The sequence below is a fragment of the Callospermophilus lateralis genome, chromosome 11 (assembly GCF_048772815.1).
Source record: "Callospermophilus lateralis isolate mCalLat2 chromosome 11, mCalLat2.hap1, whole genome shotgun sequence".
NCBI lineage: Eukaryota > Metazoa > Chordata > Mammalia > Rodentia > Sciuridae > Callospermophilus > Callospermophilus lateralis.
Window position 1 is genome coordinate 49,130,863 of NC_135315.1, and position 22,769 is coordinate 49,153,631.

At 38.7% G+C, this 22,769-nt stretch overlaps 1 protein-coding gene across 4 annotated transcripts in view; it reads left to right on the forward strand.

Annotated features, from left to right (window-relative positions):
- Ankfy1 (ankyrin repeat and FYVE domain containing 1) overlaps window positions 1-22,769 on the forward strand; it is a 91,686-nt gene that overhangs the window by 54,159 nt on the left and 14,758 nt on the right. For 3 of the 4 annotated variants that reach the window (XM_076870981.1, XM_076870979.1, XM_076870982.1), the window contains 11 exons: window positions 1,529-1,733; window positions 3,495-3,563; window positions 3,998-4,197; window positions 9,915-10,012; window positions 14,842-15,070; window positions 16,003-16,101; window positions 16,344-16,497; window positions 18,144-18,315; window positions 19,101-19,219; window positions 19,681-19,837; window positions 22,170-22,370. In XM_076870981.1, the coding sequence (XP_076727096.1) occupies window positions 1,529-1,733; window positions 3,495-3,563; window positions 3,998-4,197; window positions 9,915-10,012; window positions 14,842-15,070; window positions 16,003-16,101; window positions 16,344-16,497; window positions 18,144-18,315; window positions 19,101-19,219; window positions 19,681-19,837; window positions 22,170-22,370 (1,703 nt within the window). The remainder of the gene's footprint in view (window positions 1-1,528; window positions 1,734-3,494; window positions 3,564-3,997; window positions 4,198-9,914; window positions 10,013-14,841; window positions 15,071-16,002; window positions 16,102-16,343; window positions 16,498-18,143; window positions 18,316-19,100; window positions 19,220-19,680; window positions 19,838-22,169; window positions 22,371-22,769) is intronic. The other variant, XM_076870980.1, reaches the window with a different exon arrangement.

Consider the following 22,769-nt stretch of genomic DNA (forward strand, 5'->3'; position numbering starts at 1 on the left):
TATATGATCTTTGTCATCCTCCAAGTGAACTTGACAAGTATACTTTACCTGGTTTTTTAAACAACTAATTTTAATATTTAATTGCCACTTGTCAAATTGCTTAGTTGTGAATTCAGACATGTATTTGTGTAACCTATCTAGAGTCATCTTTCCTTTATTGGTATCTGACAAAAGTATTTTCACAGTTGTATTCTTTTTGGGGTGTGGGTACTAGGGATTGAACCCAGTAGTGCTTTACCACAGAGCCACATCATTCGCCCTTTTTAATTTTAAGACAGAGTCTCACTAAGTTGATTAGGGTCTTGCTAAGTTGCTAAGGGCTGAGGCTGGCCTCAAACTTGCAGTCCTTTTGCCCCAGCCTCCCAAGCCACTGGATTACAAGTGTGCATTATTGTACCTGGCCACAATTGTATACTTTTAATATCTTTAGATAAATTTAATTCTTGGCCTCTTGTCAATATATTAAGGTAAGTTTTTTTTTTCCCTCCATACAAAAGTGTTAAGGCAAAGGAAAGAATTTTCATTTTTACAACTAGTTAATTTACCATGTGAAAGTTTTATAAATAATAATTTATGCAGATTCTCTGTTCAAATATTCAGTAGTAAACTTCTTGGTTAAGACTGTTTTGTTTGCATGAAATGAGAACTAAAAGAAAAGACTTCTTTTAAAAATTTTTTTTAAACTTTTTTTTTTTTAGTTGTTGATAGATCTTCATTTTATTTATTTATATATGGTGCTGACAATTGAACCCAGTGCCTCACACATGCCTGGTAAGCGCACTACTGCTGAACCACAGCCCTAGCCCCAAGAAAAGATTTTTTATAGTAATAAATCAGACATGGATTTACTCTGAACAGGAATCTGTGTGCAAGTACAGCAGATTGGAGCTGAGTACTACTTAGGTTTAGATTGTGGTCAGTCAACAAAGTAGAGAGAGAGAAATTGTGCTGGGGAGGAATCTCAGAAGCCCTTTTTGAGAAATGACCAGAAGAAGCCTTTGAAAATTAGAAGCTTGGTTTTCTTAGATAATGAAGGGGATATTATGGTGAGGAGGCAGGACAGATGATCACAAGTAATAAAAGATTGGACCGGGAGGCCTATTGAATTAAGATATATAACTCCATAGTCTTTTTTTTAAAAATATTGTTCTTTTTTTTTGTTTGTTTAGAGAGAGAGAGAGAGAGAGAGAGAGAGAGAGAGAGAGAGAGAGAGAATTTTAATATTTATTTTTTAGTTCTCAGTGGACACAACATCTTTGTTTGTATATGGTGCTGAGGATCGAACCTGGGCTGCATGCATGCCAGGCGAGCGCGCTACCGCTTGAGCCACATCCCCAGCCCATAACTCCATAGTCTTGATGATGAGTTTCCACTTAGAGGTATCTCAAGAGATTTCTTCAGACTTACCTACTTGTCCTTCTTTTTTGTCTGCAGTTATAGATTGCTGCCTTTTGAGGAAACATTGACCAGAATAGCTCACCCTGAATGTTGACATATGTTACTTTGTCTTCTCTTATTTCTTTTCAAGGAGATCTCTTTGCTTCTACTTTCCTTATTAAGAATGGGGCCCTTGTTAATGCTGCTACATTGGGTGCCCAAGAGACACCATTGCACCTTGTGGCATTGTACAGTTCAAAGAAACATTCAACAGATGTGATGTCTGAGATGGCACAGATTGCAGAGGCCCTCCTACAGGCTGGTGCCAATCCCAACATGCAGGACAGCAAGGGCAGGTAAGTTGGGAAACTGAGAGATGATAACCTTAGCACAAATCCAAGAAGGGTATTTTATGGTTCTCCATAATTGGTAAACATGGTATTTGGCATTATTGAATATGATGTTTACTGAAATCATAAATGTTTATTTATTCTGCAAATGAATGTCATGACTAAGACCAGAGAGAGGCATTTGTGGAAAACATTTCCATCCTGATTAACAGAAGTCTTTGAATTTCTCAACAATTTTTGTCATCTTCGTGATAGAAGGAACTAGACTGGTTATCTAGTCACCTCTTCTAATGGGAGCTTCTTTAGCATTTCTTAGAGTTGCTTGGATAGTTGGAAGAAGAGCACACTAATTCAAGGCAATCTTTTATTTCTGTGAGGTCTAATTGTTAGCAAGTCCCTATTTTAAACCCAATTCTGCCTTATAAAGAGACAACTCTTTATCAGCTTGCTGTCTTCTGCTGCAGCATAGCCCTTCGTGTACTTGCCAGTACTTGTGTTCCCTTTGGCTTTTACTAGGACTTAGTGAAGGATTCCTTGTGGTTCAGAATCTCAGAAAGGGCCGCTTTTGGGACAACAGTGTGGGAGGCTCTAAAGGTCGATAATAAAGCCACCTACATCACAAGCCACAGGTGGGACCTACCTATCATTGTAGCAGCTCAGTATTTTATTTTTATTTTTTACCTTTGAAAACCCTCAGAAGAAATAAGAAAAGATTTCAGTGAAGTGTCATTGTCAAAATAGGAAAATGGATTAGGATAGGTGAAGTACTTTAAAGTATAATAGATCTCAATGAAATCTTAATATCATGTGATAATTATCTTATTCCCTCCCAAAATTGCATCCTTTATGCCCCCTGTAGATTTTTCCCCCCATCTAACTGCAATGAACTTTGGTAATCTTTCCATCTCCAGGTAGATGCCAGTATTGGGTGCCCTTTCTGCAGTGGCAATCTCCTTTAGGTCACTTCAGTGCTAAATAAAAGCACTGAAGAGGGATCAGATGCCACTTTAATCAGTGGGAGGATGGGGGGATACTGGAAATGGAACTCAGGGGTACTCAACCACTGAGCCACATCCCCAGCCCTATTTTGTATTTTATTTAGAGACAGGATCTCACAACTGAGTTGCTTAGCACCTTTCTTTTGCTGAGGCTGGCTTTGAACTCGAGATCCTCCTACCTTAGCCTCCCGAGCTGCTGGGATTACAGGCATGTGCCACCATGCCTGGCTTTAAGCAGTTCTTTTATTTTTTTTCCTCAATAATTTTTATTCGTAGGTGGACACAATACCTTTATTTATTTATCTTTATGAGGATCGAACCTAGTACCTCACCTGTGCTAGACGAGTGTTCTACAACTGAGCCCCAGCCCCAGCCCCTTCCTTAATCAGTTCTCATCTGTTACTACTCCGGTGTTTAACAGAAGATTATGGAGAAGGAAGAAAAGTTTTTTCTCCCCCCAGAATTGGTAGAGAATAAGTAAGGGAAAATAAGCAGACTTATGATAGAAATTGCTGAAGTAGTCAGTATTAAATTAGAGAATATTTGATATCTTTTTCTTTAATTGCTTTTGTCATTTTCTGGTCACTAAATAAATGATAAATTTAAAAAGTTCACTTTCATATTTTGATTATTGGTCATGATTTTGGAAAACTGTTGCAGAAACATAGAATTTCTTGTGAATGATTATTCTGCCTAGGAGTCTAGTCACTTCTGCTGTGAGAAGTCCTGAATTAGGACTGTCTTAAATTGACCTCTTTTTATCCTGCAGGACTCCTTTACACCTGTCTATCACCGCCAGGAATGAATATGTGTTCAATCAGCTGCTGCAGTGTAAACAGTACGTAGGGCGACATGGAGAAATGAAAAAGCAGTTGTGAGGGTGGGATTGTGAGTGAAAAATTCTTTTAAAATGTCTTTTAGTGTTAAGATTTTTTTTTTTTTTTTTTAAACTGGGGATTGAACTCAACCACTGAGCAACATCCCCATCCCTTTTTCATTTTTTATTTTGAGACAGGGTCTTACTAAGTTACTTAGGGTCTTGCTAAGTTACTGAGTTAGTCTCGGATTTTTAATCCTCCTGCTTCAGCCTCCTGAGCCACTGGGATTTATAGGCATGCACCATTACACCCAGCAGTATTATAAATCTTAATAAGTAAAAGGAAAAATAAAATTTTATTATTCAAAAAGTATACAAAGACTAATAAGACTGTTGGCAGTACAGAGCGTCTGAAGATTATACTTATCTTTCTTCACATTGCTTCCTTATTTCAGGTTAGATTTAGAGCTAAAAGACCATGAAGGCAGCACAGCTTTGTGGCTGGCAGTACAGTACATCACTGTATCCTCGGATGCATCTGTAAACCCCTTTGAAGACCTCCCTGTGGTAAATGGGACTTCATTTGATGAAAACAGCTTTGCAGCCAGACTCATTCAGCGTGGCAGCAACACTGATGCACCTGATACCATGACAGGTACAGAATAGTAGATCCCTGAAAGTTGATGCTGAAGTTAGGGGCTCTGTGGAATATCTTATAATTGTTTTTAACAAAATGGCCTATGTTAGGAAAATTATTTTATACTTAATTTTATTTTTATTTTTTTTTTAAATTTTAATATTTATTTTTTAGTTTTCGGCAGACACAACATCTTTGTTTGTGTGTGGTGCTGAGGATCGAACCCGGGCCGCACGCATGCCAGGCGAGTGCACTACCGCTTGAGCCACATCCCCAGCCCTATACTTAATTTTAAATAAAAGTGCAGGTTGTAATTTTTTTTCTTATACTTCAAACAGTTTAGACAAACATCAAATTAAATATTTCAAACTGAAATACTTTGTTTATTATTTCTGGTACTGGGATTGAACCCAGGGTTGTTCTACCACTGAATTATACCCCCACCCTTTTTAAATTGTATTTTGAGGCAAGGTCTAGGTTGCCCAGGATGGCACTGAACTTGTGATCCTCCTGCCTTGGCCTCCTGAGTAGGTAGGATTACTGACCTACACCACTGTATGCAGCAAAAGTGGCTGGTTTCTTATATTTGCATATATATTCAATCTTTTGAGATGTTGTTTTGATTAAAGTATATGAAAATAATACATCTTTCACACAGATATATAGTGAAGGGATTTATATTTTAATATCCATGAAATTCAGTATTTTGTTATGTTGAAATCCAGGTCTCATTTGTCTTTTGAATGCATCTTTTTCATTGGGAAAAATTGGTTCACTGAGTTATGCAGATCTTCAAAATGTTCATACATTTCAGAGAGAATTTTTTTTTTTTGATATTTATTTATTTTTTTGGTGGACACAACATCTTTGTTTGTATGTGGTGCTGAGGATCGAACCCTGGCCGCACGCATGCCAGGCGAGCGCGCTACCGCTTGAGCCACATCCCCAGCTCCACATTTCAGAATTATGTTTAATCTGTATCACCAATTATCTTATCAGAGAAGTCTTAGTATTGAGACAGTATTAAATTTAGGATTGCCAAGAAAAGTTTTCACAGATTTTTAGTTTTATCATTGGGTACTAATATTGTCGATGGTTTTTCTTTTTCTTTTTCTTTTTTTTTTTTTTGTTTGTCTGTTCTTTGTCAGTTGTTCAATTTCAAGAAAATGTCTACCAGATACTCATATTTGAATAACAGTAGTGTATTAATCGGTCTTTTTTTTTTTTTTTTTTTTTCTTATTTATTTATTTATTTATTTTTTTTTTTTCTTTTCCTTTTTTTTTTTCTTTTTTTTTTTTTTTAATTAATTTTTATTGTAGGTTGTTCAAAACATTACATAGTTTTTGATATATCATAATTCACACTTTGATTCAAGTGGGATATGAACTCCCATTTTTACCCCATATACAGATTGCAGAATCACATCAGTTGCACATTGATTTACATATTGCCATTCTGGAGTCTGTTGTATTCTGCTGCCTTTCCCATCCTCCGCTATCCCCCCTCCCCCCTCCCCTCCCCTCTTCTCTCTCTACCCCCTCTACTGTAATTCATTTCTCCCCCTTATATTTTCCCTCCTTTCCCCTCACTTCCTCTTGTATGTAATTTTGTATACCCCTGAGGGTCTCCTTCCATTTACATGCAATTTCCCTTCTCTCTCCCTTTCCCTCCCACCTCTCATCCCTGTTTAATGTTAATCTTCTTCTCATGCTCTTCTTCCCTACTCTGTTCTTAGTAACTCTCCTTATATCAAAGAAGACATTTGGCATTTGTTTTTAAGGGATTGGCTAGCTTCACTTAGCATAATCTGCTCTAATGCCATCCATTTCCCTCCAAATTCTATGATTTTGTCATTTCTTAATGCAGAGTAATACTCCATTGTGTATAAATGCCACATTTTTTTTATCCATTCGTCTATTGAAGGGCATCTAGGTTGGTTCCACAGTCTTGCTATTGTGAATTGTGCTGCTATGAACATGGATGTAGCAGTGTCCCTATAGTGTGCTCTTTTTAGGTCTTTAGGGAATAGACCGAGTAGTGGAATAGCTGGATCAAATGGTGGTTCCATTCCGAGCTTTCCAAGAAATCTCCATACTGCTTTCCAAATTGGCCGCACCAATTTGCAGTCCCACCAGCAATGTACAAGAGTACCCTTTTGTCCACATCCTCGCCAGCACTTGTTGCTGTTTGACTTCCTAATGGCTGCCAATCTTACTGGAGTGAGATGGTATCTTAGGGTGGTTTTGATTTGCATTTCTCTGACTGCTAGAGATGGTGAGCATTTTTTCATATACTTGTTGATTGATTGTATGTCCTCCTCTGAGAAATTTCTGTTCAGGTCCTTGGCCCATTTGTTGATTGGGTTATTCGTTATCTCATTGTCTAATTTTTTTAGTTCTTTGTATATTCTGGATATTAGGGCTCTGTCTGAAGTGTGAGGAGTAAAGATTTGTTCCCAGGACGTAGGCTCCCTATTCACCTCTCTTATTGTTTCTTTTGCTGAGAAAAAACTTTTTAGTTTTAGTAAGTCCCATTTGTTGATTCTAGTTGTTAACTGTTGTGCTATGGGTGTCCTATTGAGGAATTTGGAGCCCGACCCCACAGTATGTAGATCATAGCCAACTTTTTCTTCTATCAGACGCCATGTCTCTGATTTGATATCAAGTTCCTTGATCCACTTTGAGTTAACTTTTGTGCATGGCGAGAGAAAGGGATTCAGTTTCATTTTGTTGCATATGGATTTCCAGTTTTCCCAACACCATTTGTTGAAGATGCTATCCTTCTTCCATTTCATGCTTTTAGCCCCTTTATCAAATATAAGATAGTTGTAGTTTTGTGGATTGGTTTCTGTGTCCTCTATTCTGTACCATTGGTCCACCTGCCTGTTTTGGTACCAGTACCATGCTGTTTTTGTTACTATTGCTCTGTAGTATAGTTTGAAGTCTGGTATAGCTATGCCGCCTGATTCACATTTCCTGCTTAGAATTGTTTTTGCTATTCTGGGTCTTTTATTTTTCCATATGAATTTCATGATTGCTTTCTCTATTTCTACAAGAAATGCCGTTGGGATTTTGATTGGCTCGGTCTTTCTTTTGGGTGAAAATACTGTTGCATGAGAAAAGCCAGTAGTTCAGCCCATAAGTTAGTGCCATAAATGCTTTTCCTCCAGACAACATTATACTTTGATATGTAGCAAAAGTATCTTTATGTGTACTTTTTATTTTGTCAATATAGAAGTTTTGAGACATATTCAGTTGAAATTTCACAAATTTAATAATTTATATTGATGAAAAAGGATCATCCTGAGTGAAACTGGCTCTTTTTAAAAATCTACTAATATACTTTGATGCTACTGTGTTGATTTTTGCTAAAGCTCTTCAATTTGACTCACTATTGCTCTCATAATATCTGTGCAAAAGCCAATAGTGAAGAAAAAGTAAGTAGGGGTATTATAGTTTTGGCCTAGTGGTTCCTCTGAAGACTCTCAGGAACTCCAGAATCCATAAGCCATACTCAGAGAACTAGAGTTTGAATTTTTACATTTCCTTGATCTGGCTAAATAATACAGGGATATTTTAAGGGGAAGGATTCCATATATTTCATGTTGAATACTAGCGGTGAAGAACGTACAGGTAGTTGCCACTAAAAAAGAGAATTGACTTCTACCTGAAAAATACAGATGAATGTTAAACAGCCCTTTACTAAAAAAATTATTACTTAAAGATCAGAAGCTGGAGGTATAGCTCAGGTAGATTAGAAAACATGTTTAGCATGCATGAGGCCCTGGGTTCATTCCCCTGAACAAAATAAATCAGTAAAGGTCAAATGAAATCACTATTCTAGGTGACATAAAAACTAAAGCAGTAGTTCTATAGGACAAGGACTTCAGGAAGAACTATATTTTAGATTGAAAACTTCTGGAAATTTAGAGCTTTAATCTAAAAAGATGCATTGGTTATTGGCCATAATTTTACTGCTTTTCAATTTAATCACATTGTGTCATATAGTATGGCATGTAAGAGATTGGTTCTTTGGGGGAAAAAAAAAAAACAAAAAACAACTTTGTACTGGAGGTTGAACCCAGGAGTATTCTCTGCCTCTGAGCTACATCCCCAGCCCTTTTTATTACAGTTTGAGACAAGATCTCACTAAGTTTCCCAGGCTGACCTTGTGATCTTTCTGCCTTAGCCTCCTAAACAGCTGAAATTACAGGCATTTGCTATCCTGTCCACCTGTTTTTAAGACTGCCCCCGCCCCCAACCTATGTTTAAGGTTCTTTTAGAACAAGTTTTTATAAGAGTTTGACATATTTGAAAACAATGTATACTTTTTAAATTATAGGATGCAAGATTTTCTGTGTGAGTCACAGCAAAGTTGTTCATTATTCTATTGAAATCTTACACATACTTATTAACTTTAGGACTGCTTGGACTATCGATTTTATTGCTTTCTTTTCTTTTCTCTTTTTCTTTTGTGGCTCTGGGCATTTAACCCAGATTTCACACTTGCTAAGCAAGTGCTCTGCCACTGAGCTACACCCCAGCCCCTGATCTGTCACTTTCTGAGAGGTATTTTTTTGTTGTTGTTGTTGTTTTTTTGCTAGTTCTGTCAGTTTTACATTGTATATTTTGGGTTTTAGTTGTTAAATACATACAAGCTCAAGATTATGATCTTTCCTATTGATTTGTTCCATTTTTTATTTTACATGGAATAACCTTAGTCCATTGATTTTCAATAGTACAGTAATATTTAGTAGTCACAAGTTATCTTTGTTCTAACTGTAAGACTTGGATAGATAGGAATGACTGCAAAAGTAAAAATGTGAATCTTCATTTAAGAGTCTAGATTAAGATGATTATCAATTAGAGGTGGAATCACTTTCTCTTAAGGGAAAAGGAAAACTGCTTTGTCTCATTTTTTAACCTTATTTTTAGTCCTGGTTAATTTTTGGGGGAGGGTTTCTAATAGCATAGTTATAAAATGGGAGATTTTATGTTCATTTTTAGGAACAGATTTTAAAAGAGTAGAAACACTATTCTGGGTCTAAAATCATTTTGAGGAATTTTTTTTTTTTTAACCTCATTAAGATTTTACTTGGAAAAGGGTGGCAATGCTAACTAAATTATTTCTAAGTCAAGAATAGGCATAGCTAAGGCCCTGGGAATAAGACTGAAGTGTTTAAGGGGCATTTTCTAGCAGAACTTCAGTATGCATTGTTTTTGAAACAGTCATCTAGTCCAGTGCTTTTTACCAGGGACAGTTCCACCCTCTCACCACCTTGCTCCAGGATATTGGGCAATATCTAGACACATTTTTGGTTGTCACATCAAATTCAGGGGTCCTTCCTTACATCTCTAATGCGTAGAAGCTAATACACTTTGTATTACATGCAGGGAAGGCTCTAGAACAAAGAATTATCCTATCCAAAACGTTAGTAGCACCACTGTTGAAAAATCTTGCTAATCCAACCCTGTTGAGGAGACATAACTTAGCTCTGGTCCTAAGCAGTGGCTAGTGGGAAACCCGGGAAGAACAGATGTTCCAGCCCAAGGTCTTCCGCGTGTCTGTGTCCCCATACAGACAATGCCTATAAGGACTTCTTAAATGATACTTAGTATATAGTGTAGACTGGTCAGTAGTATGATAATGGTAGAGAAAGCAGGGTGTTATGCAATGTGGAATTTGACCTCATTTCTATGCAAATAGAAGAATGAATATACCCATTTTCTTCTAGGAAATTGTTTACTGCAGCGGGCAGCTGGAGCAGGAAATGAGGCAGCAGCACTTTTCCTGGCGACCAATGGTGCCCATGTCAACCACAAAAACAAGTGGGTAAGTGTGACAAGGCAGGGAAAATGGTTTTGGTCTGTGAAAGAAACAATAGTGATAAATGTGTAGGAAAAATGAAACAAGGTTCTTTATGCCTGTTGTAGTGGCGCATACCTGTAATCCCAGTGGCTGGAGGGGTGCTGAGACAGGAGGATCTCGCATTCAAAGCCAGCCTCTGCAACAGTGAGGCACTAAGCAACTCAGTGAGACCCTGTTTCTAAATTTAAAAATACAACTAGGGCTAGGATGTGATTCAATAGTTGGAGTGTTGCTACATTTAATCCTCAGTACCAAAAAAAAAAAAAAAAATATTATTCAATTTTTGTGAAAATTATATATGCAGATTGTTAAAAAAGGTAAAACATTATTTTATGTATTCTTAAATATTGGCTGTTTGGTTCATTCAGCAACCATTTAAGTATTTATTGTATCAGGCCCTGAATTAGATACTGTGGACTTTATTTTCTAATAGAAAGTAGCAAACATGCACACACAAACCTACTGTAATAGGATCTTGATTCTTTGTAACACTTTGCATTTGCCGGGGTTCTTCTATGTGGTTGTTGATTTAATCCCAAGCTAATAAGGTAGACTGTATAGTAATTCCCCTTATCTGTAATTTCACTTTCAGCAGTTTCAGTTACCTATGGTCAACCATGGCCTGGAAATAGTAAGTGGAAAATTCCAGAAGTAAACAATTCATAAGTTTTAAATTGTGCACCATTCTGAATAGCATAATGAAATCTTGGCACTGTCTTACTCCATCATGCCCAGAATGTGAATCATCCATTTACCCAGTATATCCATTCTGTATATGCTACTGATCCATTAGTCACTTAGTAGCTGTGTAAGTTATATCAGCTGTCATAGTATCTACTAAGTATATAGTGTAGACTGGTCAGTAGTATGATAATGGTAGAGAAAGCAGGGTGTTATCATATGCTTGTGTTCTAACAGCCCTTAATGTATATGTTCAAGTAATCTAATGGGGTGTCACAATGCCTAAATCATTTATCTTACTTCATCTCATTACATAGGCATTATATCATCTATATTATCACAAAAAAAGATGATAAAGAACAAAAGATATTTTGAGAAAGACCACATTTGCATAACTATAGTATATTGTTATAATTGTCTTATTTTGTTATTAGTTACTATTTCTTTTTGTGCCTAATTTTTAAGTTAAACTTTATCCTAAATACATATGTATAAGAAAAAACATAGTATATGTAAGGTTTGTTACTATTTGTGGTTTTAAGCATCTTCTGAGAGTAGTTATAAAACATATCCCCTATGGACAAGGGTGGCTACTAAACAGAGTTGTGGTTAAAAGTGTGACTTTTGGGGTTGAACATTACTAAGTTTATCAGCTTTTCCATTTCTTAGTCTTAAGCAAGTTACTTAAACATTCTGAGCTTCAGTTTCCTAATTTATAAAATGGAATTAATCCTGATGTGGGGATGATAAAAATAAATGATATAGCGTATATTACATAATATCTAGAATGTTCAATCCTAAGTGATAGTTGTTTTACTTTATTATTTTCAGACTGAGAGGAATGTGCTTACCTTTTACATCTACTTTGTAAGAGTTTTCAGGTTATTACCCCTTTAAATTCTTAAAAATGTACCTAGAAGCAGCATATATTATTAGGATTGCAGAAACATTTTTCATATCTATACATCCCATAATTCATGGTGAAGGACCTTGAGGTTATGAGGGGTTAAGTGACTCATAAATATTGGAGCTAGTATTAAGACCCAGATACTAAGAAATATAGTCATCCTCTTTTGACAGCATTGGACAAAGCAGTAAGCAATAAAGCATGGTATCCAAGACATTCCAAAGTATCTTGGGAGCACAGGGGCAAGGACAGTGTTGTCCTTTCCTCCATTAAATCTCATCTGTCTACACACATGGCCTATACTTCAATTGAAATTATTGAAGGTATTTATTCCAGTGCTAGGGATCAAACCCATGGCACTGTACCTGCTAGACAAGTACTCTACCCCTGAGCTCTGTCCTCTATTTTTGAGGTCTGCCTCTCATCCCTCTCACCCTTTCATAAACTTTGCTTCTACCATTGTATGGCTCTGTCTCTAATTGGCTGTCTCTCTTCTATTATTAATTTTTCTCACTGTTCATTCTGATAGTAGAGAGACATGCTGTATCTTCTAACTTTAAAAAAATCCTCCCAGGAGACCACATTGTCTACCAGCTCTTGATCTCCTTCATAGCAAAACTAGGTGAAACCTAAGATGTTCAGATACAGGGGAGACCTGATGTGAAAGTAAGAGAGAGTCACAATAGAGAAAGCCCTGGTGTGCTGATTTAAAAGCATTTGGGCTTTATGTGGAGGATATCCCAAACGGGTTTTGGGCAGAAGAACAGTATGATCATTTTAGAGCTGAGAGAGCTGCCTGGGATGGCTACCATGGTGAGTGTGCCATTGATTCCAGGCCTGAGACAGGTAGGAATCATCTACAATGACTTGTCCTGACCCCTCTTATTGGGTTTAGATCCAAAATGATAAGTTTCAGAGGAATTGCAGAATTATAGTCACCAGGCCATGCCTTCTTACGGCTCCCAGAAGCAAGGATGAGAGAGGTATTAAAACTGTCTTGGGGGCTCTGGTTGTAGCTCAGTAGTGGAGCACTTGCCTCACAAGTGTGAGGCACTGGGTTCGATCCTCAGCACCACATAAAAGTAAAATAAATAAAGGTATTGTGTTCACCTACAACTAAAAATAATTTTTAAAAAATTGTCTTGGTATACCCTTGAAAAGAAAGAAAGAGGGTGCTGGTTAGGAGGAGGGACTGGCATGGAGGGAGTACATTCTACTGCAGTTGTTGAATTCTTTCTAAGCATTTAGTCAGGGATAGCTAGTGGGCAGTGGGAAAACTGGATGTAAAAACAAGGCTGGAGACCTGGGTTTGTAGATACTGGTAGAAGCCTTGGGAGTAGGAAAGGAAAGCACACCTGATAAGAATATTTAGGAAGAACTGCCGCAGTCTGGCTGGGCACAAAATCACGAGCCACTCACAGCCTTGTAGATTCAAACAGCAATTCTTTATTCCCGAACTCACACCGACACTCTACAATCACGTTCTGGGGAAATCCACGTTCTCTGCCAAGTTCCACGTTCTGGATCCCCAAAACTCTCTGAATCCCAGGAGAACTCAACTCCCAGGGAACTACAGGAGCGGGCACGCCTGAGGCAGCAGGGTACGCCTTAAACCTGGAACCGCCCTAAACCCAAGGAAAGCCCTAAACCCTGATCCACCCTGGTCCTTGAGCAGGGTCACCTTACATGCAATGACACTGCAAAATGTCCAAGGCAAGTCCATTTCCACGAGTCCTTCCTCTAAGCAACATGGGGTATGCTGGCAAGGAAATTGTCATACCTACTTGGCTAATGGCTCTCAGCACAATTGTAATGAAGTTCTGTAGTGTGGGAGGTGCATGTGGGTCAAGGAGTGAGAGTGCTTAATTTTCCTTATCTTCCACAGATAAAGTAGAGGTCTGACAGATAAAGTCTTAAGCTGGAAAGTCAAGAGGTAGCAATAACAAAACATTAGTTAGAAACATGGGGATTATAAATGCCCAAATGAAAGAGTTAAAAGTGGTTTCCTCTGGGAAAGGAGAATTTTGAGAGAAAAAGGGGATAGGATCTTACTATTTTTCACAAAATGTCTCTTTCCATGATGTCTCTTTCTTAACTGTGATAAGAGCAAGGTACAGAGCAATATGTTCATTTTATTTCTGTTAGTTTGGGTTCAAAAAACTCTACTAAGTATATGCCTATATACACACACAAACATATACACACACACTCATCTACATTTGCCCATTTTTCCTTATGAATATTCTGCCACTGGAGAAAAATGTGAAACTAGTAATAATAGTTCCATTAGAAGATACTTGGGTGTTGGGTACTGGTGTGAGAAGAGACATCATTTTACTGTGTTAAAAAATGGATGAAGAAGGTCTTGATCAGAGTTCAGGTGGTACTGATATGAATAGGTTAAAGAAGCAGGGTGTAATGGGGAGTTAAAGACAGTAATGTCAAACTGTTAATACAGCTTATGAGACTCTTCTGTTTTCTACAGTGTTTATTTTGGTGACACTTGGTGATAATTTGCTAATGTAGTTTTATAGCAAGCATATATTATTTTTATGCTTAAAAATTATTATGGAAATAAAATGAAAGATGGTTAAGGAGGTGAAGATGGTAATAGGAGATGAAGACGATTGGAAGCCAGGGTATTTGGAAGATGATTGGGAAGACATAGGGGAAAGGGATTCAAAGTCACAGAAGTCGCAACAGGAGGGGTGGGAGGGAAACAAAAAGGACAGGGGATTAGCAGGAGCGGTGGAATGTGATGGATATCATTATCCAAAGTACATGTATGAAGACTCGAATTGGGTGTCAACATACTTTATATATAAATAGATATGAAAAATTGTGTATATGTGTAATAAGAATTGTAATGCAAAAAATGTACATGTATAAAGGCATGAATTGGCGTGAACATACTCTATTTACAAAGATATGAAAATTGTACTCTACATGTGTAATAAGAACTGTAATGCATTCCGCTATCGGGTATTTAAAAAAAATAATAAAATCAATTAAAAAAAAAAAGTAGCGACAGGATAAGCCAGTGGCGGACTGGGTATGAGCCAACTCACATCTGGTGACCAAATGAACCAAGGATTGTGGCTGGCATTGAGGACCAGAGTTTCAGCACTTATTCTATCTTTATCCCTTTGTGAATAGAACCCCTAGCCAGCAGGTACTCAGATTTGGGCCATTTGTTTGTGTTCAGGGAGAAACCCCATTGCACACAGCTTGCCGGCACGGCCTGGCCAACCTCACAGCAGAGCTCCTGCAGCAAGGTGCCAACCCAAACCTGCAGACAGAGGAGGCTCTGCCTTTGCCAAAGGAGGTCACATCCCTAACCAGCTCCATGGACAATGTGTATCTGCAGACGCCGCTTCACATGGCAATTGCTTATAATCATCCAGATGTGGTATCTGTCATCCTGGAGCAGAAAGGTAAGTAGGAGGGAATTCTGCCCATCAGTTTGACCTAGCAGACAGCAGTTTGGAGTAGTTAATTTACAGAGTTGATGTTTGCTCTTTTGGTGATTTTTTTATAGCCAGTTTCTTACTAGAAACATCCTTTCAGGTAAGACTACATCAGTTTACAGTCTGTCTCTTGACTATCCTCTTTCCCTATGTATGTATTCAGGATGTTCACCTGGCAGGTTAAGATGTGAGAACAGGTGACTCTGCTCTCCCTTGTTCTGGGGTGGTTTTCTAAGCCATTTTGGTGTAAGTCAAGCAAAGCCTTGCTTTGGCATGAGCACTGTCTTTGAGAATTCTCTTGTGGTTTCCTGTGAGTTAGTCAGCACTCTGTGTCTCTGAGCCTCCCTGGAGGTGATCCATGAGAGAGGAACCAGAAAAAGGGACCAAGGAAGCCCCTTGCAGGAGACTTGCTTCCTCAAAAAGTCCTCGGTTTTTCTCTTTCCCATCTTGAAGTTTGTTTTACTCTTGCCTAGTTCTTCAAAAGTCCAGCACTTTTTAGCATTGTGCTTCTGAAAGGAAGCAAGATCTTAGGTAGAATGTTCTTTTTTCTTGATCTTTTGAAGGAGTTGAAAGATTGTAGGAATTAAATATGAGGAAAATATTGTCAAGACATTGTTTCAACCCTCTTTCTAGTAATCATGTGTAATTGATGTGTGTCTCTATAGTGGAGTCAGTTTTCAAAAGAGTTAGTGTTTCAATATTTTTTAAAAATTCATTTCCCTTGTAAACTTTGATCCAAAATATAAGATTTTAGTCTTCTACTCCCCACAAGAGAATAGCAGTGATCATATTATAGCCAGCTAGTCAGTTTGAAACTGAATTTTTATTCTTTTGAATGATTTAAATGTGATCCATGGGATAGTGAAATCAAGTGTTCTTTTCCTTTTCAAATAATTTAGCCAATGCTCTTCATGCCACCAACAACTTGCAAATTATTCCGGACTTCAGCCTCAAGGATTCCCGGGACCAGACTGTGCTGGGCCTGGCATTGTGGACTGGTAAGGTGGTTCTAGAGAGTATTTATGTCTAAAGACATACGTCAGAAGAGTAGGTGGGTGAATGGGGTGAGGAGGAGTGAAGCTAATCATTTGGTGGTAGAGTAACCTCTGTTTGGGTTAAGCTTATGATGTCCAGTGGGAAACTAATGACTTTGAAAAGTTGAGAGGGAATGTTTATTGTAGTGAGATGAGGAAGTGGGAAAAGCTCAACATGCGTTAATCAGGATTTGTTTGTTTCCCAGGCATGCATACCATTGCAGCCCAGCTACTGGGCTCTGGGGCTTCCATCAATGACACCATGTCAGATGGGCAAACCTTGTTGCACATGGCCATACAGCGGCAGGATAGCAAGAGTGCGCTCTTTCTCCTGGAGCATCAGGCAGATATAAATGTCAGGTGGGACTCTCTGCTGTAATACTGAGGTCATATTTAACTGAGATGGTGCAAATGTAGCCTTGGTTGTACAAAATATTATTACTTATTAAAGGAAGGGAAACGGCAGTTCTAAAAAAGTACAAATACAAGGTTATAAACTGAATATAATTTACTGATACAAGTGGAACTGAACTTTTATCTTTGTTTCTTTTAATATTTATTTTTTAGTTATAGTTGGATATAATATCTTTAATTAATTAAAGGTAGTAATTAAATTTATTTATTTTTATGTGGTGCTGAGGATCAAACCCAGGGCTTTGCCTGTGCTAGGTGAGTGCTCTACTGCTGAGCCACAACCCCAGCCCCCTGAGCTTTGATCTTGTTGGAACCTCAGGACCAGTGCAAAATATTGCACAACTATCATTATAAAGAACAATCTGAAAATTGTTTTGTTTTGTTTTGTACAGAAGGTTAAACCCAGGGTCGCTTAACAACTGAGCCACATCCCCATCCCTTTTTATTTTTTATTTTGAGACAGGGTCTCACTGGTTGCTTAGAGCTTTTGCTCAGTTGCTGAGGCTGACTTTGAACTTGCTATCCTCCTACTTCAGCCTCCTGAGTCACTGGAATTACAGGTGTGTGCCACCACACCTGGCTCAAAATCAGTTCTTAGAATTTCAGTTATGAAGAATGTCCCAACAAATAAACTACAAATAAGGCTTAAGAGAGAAAAACACAGACTTAAATTTTTAGTGTGATTGCTTTTTTCAGAGGAATTTATCTTTTTCCCCAATATCAAGTGACTCTGAATGACTGAGAGTGGGGCAAAGAAGTGGTTTCTGGTTTTTCATTTTGTTTTTGGTACCCAGGATTGAACCCAGGGGTACTTAACTATTGAGCCACATCCCCAGTCGTTTTTTTAATATTTTATCTAGAGACAAGGTCTTGCTAAATTATTGAGGCTATCTTTGAACTTGTGATCCTTCTGCCTCAGCCTCCCCAGCTGGTGTGTGCTACAGGGTCTTGTGCAAAGAAATTGGTGGTTGGAGTGGCATTTGTTTTATTGGCATTTTAGTAGGATGCTGTTAGACTGGGATTGTAACTTAGTGGTAGAGCATTTGCCTAACATGTATGAGACCCTGGGTTTGATTCCTAAGCACCACCACCAAAAAATAAAAGTAGTGGCTTACCTCTGTGATCCCAGTAACTCAGGAGGCTGACGCAGGAGGATCTCAAGTTCAAGACCAACCTCAACAAACTTTGTGAAACCCTGTCTCAAAATAAAGAAAAAACAAAAACAAATTAAAACACAAAAAAGAAAGTGCTAGAGATGTAGCTCAATGGTAAAGCACCACTGAATCAATCCCTAGTACCAAAAAAAAAAAAAGTTGGTCAGTTATTATCAGGGTGTAATAGGGTGACATTTTCTAAATGTGTCTCTCTCTCCGTGTGTGTGTGTGTGTGTGTGTGTGTGTGTGTGTTCTAAAAAGCAATCAGAATAGATACTACTGAGAGGTTTAATTTCTCTGAGAAAATTCTAATGACCGTGAATGATGTTTATTTAAGGGATATAGTGAAGTCTGGACTCTGGAGTGCCCAGGAGGGCACTCTTTTTCTTTTGACTCTAGATACAAATATTAGTTTTGGTTTTGGTGTTCATGTTCCAGCAGGACTCAGGATGGGGAGACAGCCCTTCAGCTGGCCATCAGAAATGAGCTTCCGCTCGTAGTTGATGCCATATGCACCCGAGGAGCTGACATGTCCGTTTCAGATGAGAAAGGGAACCCCCCACTGTGGCTTGCGTTGGCAAATAATTTGGAAGACATCGCATCCACTCTGGTGAGACAAGCACAACATTAGTTTTGGCTTACAGATGGGACTATTGTGTCAGGAATGGATTTGGTGCCTACATAGTGATCACAGGAGCAAGAGATCTGCCAAGTACTAGCAGATTAAGAACGAGGACAAGCAGTTGAAAGTCACATTAAAGAAATTTTCAGCATGGTCTTGGCCAACACTTTTGTTTTTAAGCTGATTTTACCAAGAAAACCACTCAGAAGCAAAAAATTGTAGGGATTTCTTCAGTGTCTTCTATGGTATTAATTTGGTATGGACTCCCCTCACTAAATTTTCAAATCTCAGGTTTGTCTTCCTATTTACAAGACCAGCCTCCAAAATGTAGATAAACCTTGTCTTTTCTCCTTAGTTCTCTGAAGGGCCTGCAGTGTGACATGAAGGCATTTTGCACCTAGGATGTTGAGGATCAAACCAGTGCCTCACACATAGTATTATTATTGTGATTACCTGTTAATTACAGGTATACTATATGTGTTGCTGGGGGCTTTTGAGTACCTGTGTGAGCAGTACCTGTGTTTTCTCTACCTTCTACCACACAGCTCTAGAGGCACTAATTAAACATGTTTATATTTCCCTGACTACAGAGCAGATTTTAACCAGTGTTTGTAAAACTAATGATTAATACAGACTAAAGTAATTATCACTTAATTATCAACCACATCTTACCTGGAAAATGGATCTAATGCTGTACATATAGCTCAGGTTTGACAATACATTTTTTACTTTTGCTTGATGATATATATAAGAAATCTCATATTTTTCTGCAGGTCAGACATGGTTGTGATGCCACATGCTGGGGTCCAGGACCTAGTGGTTGCCTCCAAACACTTCTGCACAGAGCTATTGATGAAAACAATGAGTCCACTGCCTGCTTTCTTATTCGCAGGTCTGTGGTGCCCAAGTATCTCTTGAATCTTTTTATCCAGCTTCTTGCAAACTGCCTCTTATGTTAATCTACCTCCAGTCTCGACTAATTTATAGTTAAGACTTGACTTTCATAGTTCAGACTGTTGGAGAGTCAGCCAACTCTAGTCAACCAAGGGTTGGGCTCACTTGAGGAGAGGGGCCCACATGCCGGGATTTAAAACTCTAAAAGCTGAGGCAGCATATGTTTTGAGAGTTGCATATCTCCTGGGGAACTTATAATGATTCTAATGCCCATGTTGCCTCAAGACCCATTGCAGAAGAATCTGTGGCAGTTGCACCCACACCCTAATGTTTGAGGCCAGGAACAGGATTGCAGACTGGCAGTAGCAGCTTTTTGGTAGATTGGTGAGGCTGCTGCTTTCCATTCATCAGCATGCCTGTAGATGAGGTGGAAGCCTTTTGTTTCCCCCTTTCTTTCAGTGGCTGTGATGTGAATAGTCCCAGACAGCCAGGTGCTAATGGAGAAGGAGAGGAAGAAGCCAGGGATGGGCAGACTCCCTTGCATTTGGCAGCTTCCTGGGGACTGGAAGAGACTGTGCAGTGTCTTCTGGAGTTTGGTGCCAATGTAAATGCACAGGTAGGTATTTCTCCTTTCCAGGGAAAAAGAGATAACTGCACAGTTAGGGAAATTGCATCTTATGGGATGGGAAAGGCCCTTGCAGGTTGCCTGTAAGAGACCTTTACTGTACCACGAAGAGGGATTTAGTATTGTTACCAGCATCCTAGGCCAGAGCCTGACTTTAGTGGTCCCAGCAGACCAGGTCCAGTCACTTGCCAAAAATATCCAGTAGAAAAGGAAATGGTGAAAAGCAGCGGGGAAAAAAATTAATCAGAGCTGGGCGTGGTGATGCATGCCTGTAATCCAAGTGGCTCAGGAAGCAGAGTCAGGAGGATTGTGAGTTCAAAGCCAGCCTCAGCAGAGAGGCACTAAGCAACTCAGTGAGACCCTGCTTCTAATAAAATACAAAATAGGGCTGGGGATGTGGCTCAGTGGTTGAGTGCCCCTGAGTTCAATCCTTAGTACCCTTCCCCCCAAAATTTAAATCAGTATAATCATATTGGGAAGGCTTAAGTGAGCTCCAACATCTGAGCCCCCCTTTTTCCCTAATATTTTAACTATCTATCTATCTATTTATTTTCAGCCCTATTTTCAGTTTGGATTTTGGTTTTTGAATATATATTTTTTAGTTGTAGATGGACATAGTGACTCTATTTTATTTATTTTTATGTGGTGTTGAGGATCAAACCAGTGCCTCACACATAGTAGGCCAGCATTCTACCACTGAGCCACAACTCCAGCCCCTGGTTTTCAGGTTGTTGATAGGAGCTTTAGGGTTAATAGAGGAAGGGTTTGGGAAGGATGTGAAAGGTATGCATAATTAAGCAGTCTTGGTCCACTGTGGTCTGACTGATCATTCTTTCAGTTCTGGTTCTGTGAAATGGATGGAGAAGTCTTTTTCGCTTGGGGTGTTTCATAGAGACCTGTGATCTGGAAGCAGGCAATTCAGTTCCCATGGGGTGATTGCTTCTACTGTTTCTGGAAGGTGCAGGACATGGACTAAAGATTTCTAGGTGCCATTCCAGAACTGAAAACTGGTTGCCACAATCTTGCCTCAATCTTGAAGGGGTACGAGATAGGTTAAGTAAATTTAGAGCAAATAAGCTTTGTATTACTAGCTTTTAGTTGAACACTCTTTAAATGCTTAACATTTGTACATGAAGAGATGAGCATTGTGACAAAGTTTAATATAGGAGACAGATACAAAATGAAAGCACAGGGGCTGGGGTTGTGGCTCAGTGCTAGAGTGCTTGCCTAGAATGTATGAAACACTGGGTTTGATTCTCAGCACTGCATCTAAGTAAATGAATAAAATAAAGGTTCATCAACAACTAAAAATATATATATATATACGTATATATATATACACATATAAATAAATAGATAAATAATGGCTCATCCACAAATATATATATATATATATCTCGAAAAAGACTTCTTCATCCATGAGAACTGAGAGAATGATCAGTCAGACCACAGTGGACCAAGACTGCTTAATTATATATTTTATATATATAAAATCAAAGCACAGATGCCAAAATTTATCTTGCTTTTATTTAGCCATTGAGCATCTGCAGGCCTAAGTAAAGAGTCACTTCTTTTAGTAGAAGCAGCCTTTCTATGTCCCTGTTTAGTATGACAGATGACTTTCTCTGATTCATATAGCCAGTCTAGTAATTATAATGATTCCAGGTTAAGGCTTTTCTTCTCTGTGCCTTTGTCCTTATTACAGCATGAGAAATGTTTTGTTTTGTTTTGTTTTCCTCTATTGTTCCATGACTCCTACTTCCCATTAGTTACAGATTTCCACAGAGAGCTGAGTATTGTGTTTAGTATAATGTTCCTTGATGCACTTCAGTATTCTGGCCTACGAAAGTTTATATCTGATACCCCATAGCCAAATAAGGAATATTAGTATATCTTGGAGGTGAGAATGAATGAAAATCTTGTAAAACAAATGTTTGTGCTGGACCCACTATTGCCACTGGATGCATGGTGTAGCAGGAAGTGGCAATTAGTCATTCCTTCGTTTGGCCTCTTTAAAACCTGATTGCAAGCTGGGTGTGGTGGTGCATGCCTGTAATCCTAGTGATTTGGGTGGCTGAGGCAGGAAGATCACAAGTCAGCAACTTAGTGAGGCCCTAAGCAACTGAGGGACACCCTGTCTCAAAAAATAAAAAGGGCTGGAGATATGGCTCAATGGTAAAGCATCCCTGTGTTTAATCCTCAGTGCAAAAAACAGCTGATTGCAAACACAGGATGGCAGTGTTTATTCTTATAACTGCAATTCTATCTAAAAGTTATCTCCCTTTTATCTTTCAACTGGACATTGCAATCTGTGCTTTGTTAGGATGCAGAAGGCAGAACACCTGTCCATGTGGCCATCAGCAACCAACACAGTGTCATCATTCAGTTGTTGATTTCTCACCCTGATATCCACTTGAATGTACGAGACAGGCAAGGATTGACCCCATTTGCCTGTGCCATGACTTACAAGAACAACAAGGCAGCTGAGGCCATTCTAAAACGAGAGTCTGGAGCAGCTGAACAGGTGAGTGACTGACACCCCCATTTTTACCAGCAGAACCTCTTACATGAAGACAAAACAAATGTCACCTACTAAACAGAGCTCTTCTATATAAAGTCATTTGTTTTGGAATTATCTCCACTTTCTGAAAACTTGACCATTCAGATGTCCTGTGAGTGCCAGCTGAAAAGTGATATGACCATTCTGCTCTGTATGTTAGCCACATGATGATGTACTCTTAGGTGAAAGTGAGAGCTTGCTGGGTCTAGTGATAGGAATTCTGTGGCGTGTACAGTCGATTTCATTCTCTGCTTTTGCTGGTGTGTTAACTGCTTTAGTGATGAATGTTTTAGAAGGACTTTTGTATTCCTTGCACAGTATCCGTGCTAATCTCTGTATTGCTCCAATTTTAATATATATGCT